Source organism: Piliocolobus tephrosceles, chromosome 12 (assembly GCF_002776525.5).
Source record: "Piliocolobus tephrosceles isolate RC106 chromosome 12, ASM277652v3, whole genome shotgun sequence".
NCBI classification, from domain to species: domain Eukaryota; kingdom Metazoa; phylum Chordata; class Mammalia; order Primates; family Cercopithecidae; genus Piliocolobus; species Piliocolobus tephrosceles.
Genome location: NC_045445.1, coordinates 46,282,001 through 46,291,444, shown reverse-complemented (window position 1 = coordinate 46,291,444; position 9,444 = coordinate 46,282,001). Strand labels below are relative to the sequence as shown.

General features: G+C 45.2%; 1 protein-coding gene across 1 annotated transcript in view; it reads left to right on the top strand.

Moving 5' to 3' along the window:
• The first annotated feature begins 1,525 nt into the window (after positions 1-1,525).
• Positions 1,526-9,444, top strand: part of MID2 (midline 2) — a 93,303-nt gene continuing 85,384 nt past the window's right edge. The window contains exon 1 of the mRNA XM_026451995.1: positions 1,526-2,107. Within this exon, the coding sequence (XP_026307780.1) occupies positions 2,104-2,107 (4 nt within the window). The 5' untranslated portion in view covers positions 1,526-2,103. The remainder of the gene's footprint in view (positions 2,108-9,444) is intronic.

Genomic DNA, 9,444 nt, shown 5'->3' with positions numbered 1-9,444 from the left:
TCCCCTCCTGAGTAGCTGGAATTACAAGTGTGAACCACACCTTGCTGTATTTTCTCCTGGTTTTTTAAAAATTTTTTTATTTTTATTTTTATAGTGACCATCCTAATGGATGTGAAATGATATTTCATTGGGGTTTGACTTGCATTTCCCTGACAATTAGTGATATTGATCATCTTTGCATATGCCTGTTGGCCACTTGTATATCTTCTTTGGAGAAATGTCTATTCAAGTCTTTTGTCCACTTTTAAGAGTTTTTTTTTTTTTTAATTGAGCTATAGAAGTTCTTTATACATTCTGGATATTAGCACATTACCCGATATATGGTTTGCAAATGTTTTCTACCATTTTGTAGGTTGCTTTTTCACTCTGTTGATTGCGTCCTTTCCTGTGCAGATGTTTGAAAGTTTTATGGTCCCATTTACCTATTTTTGCTTTTGTTGCCTGGACTTTAGGTGTGACTCACTAACTTTTACTTCTCTTAGGGGCCAGACTTTCATCAGGGCAGCCTGGTTGTGACTTTTGCCTTGGTTTCCACCTCAGTGATCTCTAGCACATTGTTTCAAAGGAGTGTTGACTGATTACTATTGGTTCCCCGAACGGATATACCAAGAGATACCTCAATTTTTCTGGGCTTGTTCCTATGCACAATGATGGGAGGCGTGTGTGTGTGTATGTGTGTGTGTGTGCGTGCACGCGCTGGGGTGGGTCCTCCCATTTTCTCATTTCTTTCCCCTTGTTCTCTCTTTTTGCCCCAAGTTAGAAACAGAGTCTCTCATGGGGCTTCCTGCTCTTTCCCTCTCCCATCCACCTTTTGAGTGGGGGTCACTCCAGACCAGTGGGAGGATGCTGGATTCCAAATGGACCAATTAGCTTATTAGGGACCTGGAATACCTGGATAGCTAGCATCTGCCTCATTGTGCTTGTGGTAACGACCCTCTTGTTTTGCTGGTCAACAATTTGAAGGTACAAGACAAATCCTGCTTTTTTTTTTTTTTCTTTTGATGGCTTTAATCCACCTCCACAACTTCTGCCCGAGGCCAATAAAACACAGCCATTCTCTCTTTGTAAAAAGAAAGAGGGGTTGGGTTTCCTTCAATTGTCTGCCCTTTTCTATCTCCTCCACTATTTTTGTTTTACTCTGTAGTTAACTTTGCATAGAGCAGCTTCATGGGGAGGATCTGTGCGGTGGACCCGGGCCCTCTCTTCTTATTACCGGTTGCAAAGGCCTCTTCCTTGTTCTAACCTGGGGTTTGTGGGGCTGGGGGACGGGGGGAATGGGGAGTGGGAGAAGAGTTTGGCCATAGTCTTCCTTCTGCATTTCACACACATTCTGCTCTCTCTGTCGCTCTGTCACTCACACACACACACAACACACACATACACACACATACACACACACCCGCCCGGGTCGCTCTCTCTGTGTCTTCCTTCAAGATGACAGGGCGCTGGAGAAAAGGCTGCTGGAATCAGCTGGTAGGTACAGTAGTAACCCGAGCCCCACCCACCGGCTGCCTTTGCTTGCTCAGGTTTCTCCGGTCACTCCTGCCAGGGGAGAAGACATGTAAACGTGCCTCCAGAGGAAGGGCTGGGGGAGCTGGGAGTGGCGGGGGCGGCGGAAGGTGAGCCTGGGAAGGTGTCCGAGCGCCCCTTCTTCTTGGGCCCTTCCCAGTGCTCCCTTGGGGTGTCAGCCCCAACCCCGTTTGCCCCCACTCCGCCTCCCTTTTGGAAGGGATTGCCTTTTTTTTTCCTCTGCGGCGGCGGAAATGACAGTGTGGTGCTGCCGTGGTGTCATGGTGCTGCCCCTGGACTGAGGGGCGAAAACTCTTAAGTTTAGCTCGGGAGACCCAGCCGCGGTAGCATCGCGGCCGCCGTGCTATCCCCTGCGGGGCGCGCGGGCTGGCGGATCCCGGCTGCTGCGCGGCGTCGGCGACGGTAGCGGCAGCTGCAGCGAAGGCGGGCGGCGGCCTAGAGTGGTGGCGGCGGCAGCGGCGGCGACCGGGGCCCTGGAGCTCGCGCCGGAGCCCGAGCTAGCCCGCTGCGGAGGCAGACAAGCACCCAGCGCCCTCGAGCGAGCAGAGGAGATGGCTGGCACCTGGGAACGCTATGGGTAAAACGCGCCCCCTCGCCGCGGCCCTGGAGGTCGAGCGTCGTCGCCCTCGCAGGGCTCGGCCCTGGCTCTGGCCGCTTTTCAGGTGCCGCCGGGGCCCGGCGTTGGCTGAGGGCTCTCGGACTCGGCGGGGCAGGGTGATGGGGCCCGCGAGGCTCGAGACGGCGACGGGGGCCCCAGATCAGCTCCGGCTCCCAGTCATGCTGTTGAGGCCCGGGTTCCTGCCACTGACCTCCTGGGACGGAGTTTGCACTCCGGGGTGCGGGGCGGGGGCGGCCGAGGCCTCTGCGCAGCCGGGCCGGGCCGGGCGCGGGCAGTCGAGCGAATCCCCCGGCGCCTGGGCGCGAGTCTGGGAAAGGGCACGGCCGCCTTCCCACGCTCCCGCAGCCGGCAGCCTCTTCGTCCCCGGCGTCGCCCCTTGGCCGGCCGTCTGCCGGGCGGTGCTGTCGCAGCAGCCGGCGTGGCTGCGGACGCCCTGCCGGCGGGGAGGCCCGGTGAAACTTAATCCCTTTTCTGCCAGGGGAGCGATCCTCGAGTCTCCGTCTGGATGGTTCCTTATTTCTGGCCTAGCTGTGAAACCAGCTCTGTGGGGGAGAGGGAAAACTTAACATATGTCCACAGGACAGACTGCGACGCAACCAGGGAGAGTGGGGATTTTCCATTCCTGCCTTGTAAGAATTAAGTAAATAACGGCGGAGTAGATTTACAGAAATATTACTGGTGATGATAAGGTTTAGGTTACTTAGCACTTCGTGTGTTGCACATTATTTTTCAGAAGTGTTGCTTCTTAGAGCAGGAAATTGAAATCCTGGAGTCGTTTTACTCTTTACTTTCTCTCTCTCTTCCACGGTCCCCTATCGTTTTCATGATCACTCACCTTCCTATGTCACAACACTTACATGACTACGGAAATCCCCCACCAGAGCGCCTTGGACCCCAGCCTTTCCCCATCAACCTGTGCACTCCCAGCCTCTCAGCCATGCTGCATCTTACTTCTTCAACCACTTTGCCTTTTGAGGATTTCTGAGTGTGGGGCGGATAGATGGTGATGGTTGTGTGTCTCTGAGGATGAGCCCTTATAAAGGAATATATTGGAAACTAAATAGAGAAGTACCGTGTGTGGGTTGATCCCTCTGATTCTCAACTTGGGCCAGAAGGGCTGCCTTTAACCCCATTCTGCTCTGTCCCAGTAGTCTAATCAGTTCTCTGGCAATATTCCAATAGAAGGGAGTTGCTGAATAGGGAGTTCTCCTCCCCTACTTTTCTTCTGTTTGGGGAGTGGTTTCATTCTACCCCAGATGGTTAGCTTCCCCCTCCCCACCCCCCCGACACTTACATCCCCCTGTCTGTCTCCTCTCATGACTGTACTGAGGGAGAAACTGTCTTTGCTATTTTTATATATTCCTGCCCAATCAATGAACTTAACATGGATATATAATGTGAATTAGATTTCTCCTGATTGCTCCTCACAACTTGATTCATGTGTTTGATAAAGTTTGGATATTTATCCCTGCCCAAATCTTATGTACAAATGTAATCCCCAGTGTTGAGGTGGGGCCTGATGGGAGGTGACTGGATCATGAGGGCAGATTTCTCATGAATGGTTTAGCACCATCACCTTGGTTGACTGTGAATCCTTGTGATAGTGAGTAATCTCTCCTGAGATCTGGTCGTTTAAAAGCGTGTGGCACTTCCCCTCAGCTCTCTTTCTCCCTTGCTTCTGCTCACACCATGTGAGAATCTCCTGCTCCCCATTCGCCTCCCTCCATGATTGTAAGCTTCCTGAGTCCTCCTCAGAAGCAGATGCTGGCATCACACTTCCTGTACAGCCTGCAGAACTGTGACCCAATTAACCCTCTTTTCTTTTTTTTCTTTCCTGTTTTTATTTTAATTTTTTAATTTTTTTTGAGAAAGGGTCTTGCTTTGTTACCCAGGTTGGAGTGCAGTGTCACATTCACAGCTCACTGCAGCCTCCACCTCTCGGGCTTAAGCAATCCTTCTATCTCAGCATCTTGAGTAGTTGGGACCACAGGTGCATGCCACCACACCCAGCTAATTTTTGTATTTTTTGTAGAGATGGGGTTTTGACATGTTGCTCAGGCTGGTCTCAAGCTCCTGAGGTCAAGCCATCTGAGGGCCTCACCAAGTGCTGGGATTATAGGCAAGAGCCACAATACCCAGCCTATCTCTTTTATTTATAAATTACCCGGTTTCAGGTATTTCTTTAAGGCAATGCAAGAATAGCTAATGCAGTGGTTAAAACACAGGTCCAGGAGTCAAGAAGATCAGAGTTCATCCAAAATCTGATGTTACATTGGCTTATGGCTTTAGGACATTCCTATGACTTTTCTTTCATAGTTGGTGCACTTGTGTAAAAGCTATAATATTGGGTACTGGGTATTGTTCATCTTGACTTGGTCCTTTGAAGATGAAAGGGTTCTGTAAACCTCAGCATTATAATTTTTTTTCCCCTTTGAGATGAAGTCTCGCTCTGTAGCCCAGGCTGCAGTGCAGTGGCGTGATCATGGCTTGCTGCAGTCTTGACTTCTCTGGCTCAAGCAATCCTCCCATCTCAGCTTCCCTAGTAGCTGGGACTATAGGCACACACCATCACACCTAGCTAATTTTTGAATTTTTTGTAGAGACAGGATTCACCATGTTTTCCAGTCTGGTCTCAAACTCCTGAGCTTAAGGGATCCACCTGCCAAAGCCAAGTGTTGGGATTACAGGTGTGAACCACCACAGCCGGCCAACATTATACTTTTCAAAGAAAGCACTTCCTTTACCTTTTACTGAGTTAGTGGATTGACTGGGTGTAAGTAGGAATCTTAGCTTACTGAAAATCTTACTTTAGCATTATTAGCCTCCCACCCCCAGAGTCAAATCTTATCATTGTACTTAGGTCCTAAATCTGTTTTGTCTCCAATACATGTTCAACTGAATGAAAACATACATACAACTAGGCATACAGAGTAATAATGATCATTTAAGTGGGGGCTTCAATCATATCTAATGCACTCTAACCTAACAATCTGAGTCAGACTAATTTGAAGACATAACCTCATCCATTTTTAGCCTATATGAGGGCAGTTTGTTAGTTTCTAGTGAAAAGTGGCATAAATAATTTGGGGCATGGCTATATAAGCATAATTATCACCTAGTAGCAGAGTCAACAATATTAAGCGCCTATAATGTGCAGAGGACCTCTGCTGATTGGGCTGAGGCCCTAGATTTAGCCCAGTATTTTGGCCTCCTGCTTGTTCCAGGCCAAACTCCATACTTGCAGCTCCAGGATTAGGTCAGGGAGGGGCTGTGCAGGACATGGGTAGAGGCTAGGGACATGAAAGGGTGGTCGTGTCCCTCTTATTTGTTTTCATGACTACTAGAATTCTTATCTGGCATGTTGTACCTTGCAAGGCCACCTCTGGGAAGTACTCCTGTAAATCAGAATGACTTGGTTGCTTTATGAACATATCATCTGAACGGTGCAAATTGATTTAGATAAAATTGATTTAGTTAATCCCTTACCTAAGAGCAGGGCAACTTGCTTCAACTTGCAGATCCTAAAGTAGTGCCAGTGGAGTCTCACAATTGCATCCAAATATTGCTCTGAGTAGTGAGCCTGTCCATTCCTTCATCCTTCCTCCCATAAAATCTGCTGACACCACAATAATTAACAAGGGAACTACACAAGGAGTATGTCTGTCTTCATCACTCAGCAAACCTCATTGGCTTGGAGAAGAGGAAAGAATGTTGTCTTTTCATTCTATCCCATAGAACTCAAGCTCTGTCTTTTTGAACAGGTACATAGAGCCCTTAAAAGGGTAAAGACAGAACTGTGGGCACAGAATATGTCTCAAATGGCTGCTCTTGGAAGTACCTGCTTGGTCTTATGTGTGTCTGTTATTCAATCTTCATGAATCTTGGTAATATCCTTGCTGTTGGGCCATGGGGCTTGGCTGCTAGTAGAGGCCAGGGGGTGCTCCATTTCCATTTAGCATTAAGTTTTTGTCCTCTCTTTGGCACAAAGGTGAGAATGAAGCTCTGTGTTCATGAAGCACTCCTTACTCATTAAGCTGGGTGTCTTGACTTAGAACATTGCATCATCAAAATATGAGATGTAACATGTTGATACTGGATATACAACAGTGTTGGATAATTCAAAATTATTTACATTTTGATGAATGAAATTTTGGTACCAAGATGGTGTTGCACTAACATCTGTACTTCAGGTCTCTCAAAAAATATTGTGTTCATCACTAAGCAGTGTACAGAAGAGACTAGAAAAGTGTTTCTCAACCAGTGTATTGGGTCATACTAGCAAGTGAGAAGATCAGATGAGTAGTGTTGAGACAAGAAATTCCAGCTGTAATTATCTTCTTGTGCAGATGGCTAATCTACTTTTTATTTACCTTCTCATCCATGGATCAATATATTAAATATGTTCCCTTCTCCACTTTCATGTATTAAAACTCTGCTAAGAGTTTTCTGTGGGCTTAGGTAGTCTGTGGCTGTTTCTATTTGTTTCTCTCTTTCTATCTTCCCCTTCTTTATGACCATAGGCAGATATAATCCTTTTGATGATGAATCTCCCAGATGCTGAGTTTTCTTTTAGAAATTCTATAAATTACTAAGAATATAGATAGTATAAGATGTTTAAAGTGTGGGTGGCAGAAGGATTTTGAGTAACGTGCCAGTATCCCATTATTTCCTTTTCCTTGTGGGATTCACCTGAATACACTCTACGATGCTGGTTCAGCCTAAGTGGGTTGGCAAAGTATCATTTGTAAGTGTTATCCTACTTAGGTTCTGGTCTCCCTGCAGAGCTCTGGCTCCCTGACCTTGGGCATTGTCTCAGCTTCTTTCCCGTAGGTCAGACTCCGCTGGTTGATGAACAGCATCCTCAGTCTCTGGATCATCGTCTTACAGAGACCAGACAATCTGATAACAAACCCATCATAAAGTCTGAAATCGTCCTGAAACATGAAATCCCAGTATTTGCAATTTGCCTGGATAGGAGCATAATGTATGGGCATGGTAGACAATACTAATTCATGACAGTGAAGTGTCTTAATATATACAACACAGAGATAGAAAAATGGTTTACGGTCCAGATCCTTGATCTCTTTGTCTATAGCCCTTTGTTCAGTGTTGCTAGGATCCATGTGGTTCCCAGGGAAGTAGAAGCTTGATTTCAAATAGGCCTCTGTTCTCTGTCCCTTGTTTCTGATCTGAACTTGGGATCCTCTCAGCCTAACATTCAATAGCATGTCCTACATACATATATTGCCAATTTTATTGTGCAGATGACTGCCTGTCCAGGTGAACCACTGAACATTTAAAAACTTACAAGTATTTCGTTAGGTAACAGAGGTTAGGAAAAGCAATCCTAGAGGAGATGGAAAGTTGTACCAGCAGTCATGGGTAAATTAAGTTTGTTCTCCATTTGTTCCTCAACCCTGCAACTGCCAGTGTAATCTGCATTAAGATAAAGGTATCATTAATTGTATTTAGGATTCCTGTCAATTTTCATGTGTTACCCTGGCAAATCTGTTTGTTGGTTACTTGGATTGACCTTTTGTGTTTGTAGCAGATCTAGGATTTCTAGTTCTGCTATTTTGATACTCATTTTAATGTTTATATGATGACTATTTTGTATAAAACACTCAACATTTGGATTTAAAAACTAATTATTGAAAATAACATACATTAATTCCATGTACTATAAAGTATTAAGTAAGCTTTAATAACCTATTAGACAGGAACTGGCTCTGGTGCTGTCTGCCGGTCAGTAATCAGCCTCCAGTTCTGAGTTACCCCTGTGCAGGATGAAAGCTTAAGAGAAAAGAAGAGAGATAGCCCTTCACTTGGAGAGGGGTGGGGATCCCAGTCTAAAAGGGAAGACATGAGCATAACAAATACCATGATCAGTCCCATGATCTTCCAGAAGTCTTGTGGAGGAGTGTGATTGTCTGCCATTATGTCAACCATGTGTTTGGGATGAATTTCCAAACATTTTTGGTTTTTTAAAATAATTTGCTTTGTATCTACAATCTATGAATGTATGATGAGAATACCTGTATTTGTAAAGTAAACTAATACTTTTATTTTATCCTCATCTGATCCTCACAATAGCCCGTGAGATGGGCATGGCAGGTATTTTTCATTTGATAGATGAAAAAACTGTGACCCAAAGAGTTTAAATGTACCTAGGATTGCTCAGCTAATTTGGTTTAGATCCAGGACTACAACCAGGCTCTATTATGAGGGTCAAATGAGATAATGGCTTTGAAATAATTTGAAAAGTGTAAAATGATATACAAACGTAAGGTGACTATTATTGATTATTATTACTGGCCACCTAGCCTCTTTTGTCTAGGTTTCTATTTTCAGTTCTTATCCTATAGAGCGTGAATTCGATGCATTGGCTGCCTTTTGTGTTCCAAAATGATCTGCTTTGAGCTTCAAGGAGTTCTTTTCTAATCATGGTATTCTGGGATTTGGATTTTGGTTTCTTTTTCAGTCCCCAAATATGTTCTCATTAGTTTATATTCCCATGGGACTCTCCTTCCCTTTAGTTGTCCTCGGGAACATCCATTATATCTTTCTTGAGGTACAACAGACAAAACTACTGTACTTTAAGCACCTTGGTAATGCATTTTGTTTATTTCCAGCTCCTGTGGCTATGATGTCCATCACTTGTTAGCCTTCCTAGTCACACTAATAAATAAAAGTTGTGTTTTTAGGAGCTAGTTTACAATAATCCAAGGTGTCTTTTTATGTGGTAACAGATAGCAAGAGCTCTTTAATAATAGGATATCAGAGCTAGAAAGCATCTTAAAGAGATCATCTGGTGATTCTAGTTTAGCTTGAACATTTTACAGTTGAGGAAACATCAGACTAGGCCAGGACTCATTTGCTCATTCCCCAAAGGTAGGGAGACAGTTTCTAATACTTTAAGGAAGAACTCATGGGATATTAATTTTAATATCCTGAAGAATGTTTATTTTATATTAATTAAAAAAAAACCCTACAGCTCAGCTCAATTCTCAATCTATAGCCCAGAGATCAGGCTTGGTTTCACACTCATGGATTTTCTGTGAAGGGGATACTATAACTCCTCAGGAAGAAGAGAAAACCAAACACCGCATGTTCTCACTCATAGGTGGGAACTGAACAATGAGTTCACTTGGACTCGGGAAGGGGAACATCACACACGGGGCCTATCATGGGGAGGGGGGTGGGGGGAGGGATTGCATTGGGGAGTTATACCTGATATAAATGACGAATTGATGGGTGCTGACGAGTTGATGGGTGCAGCACACCAACATGGCACA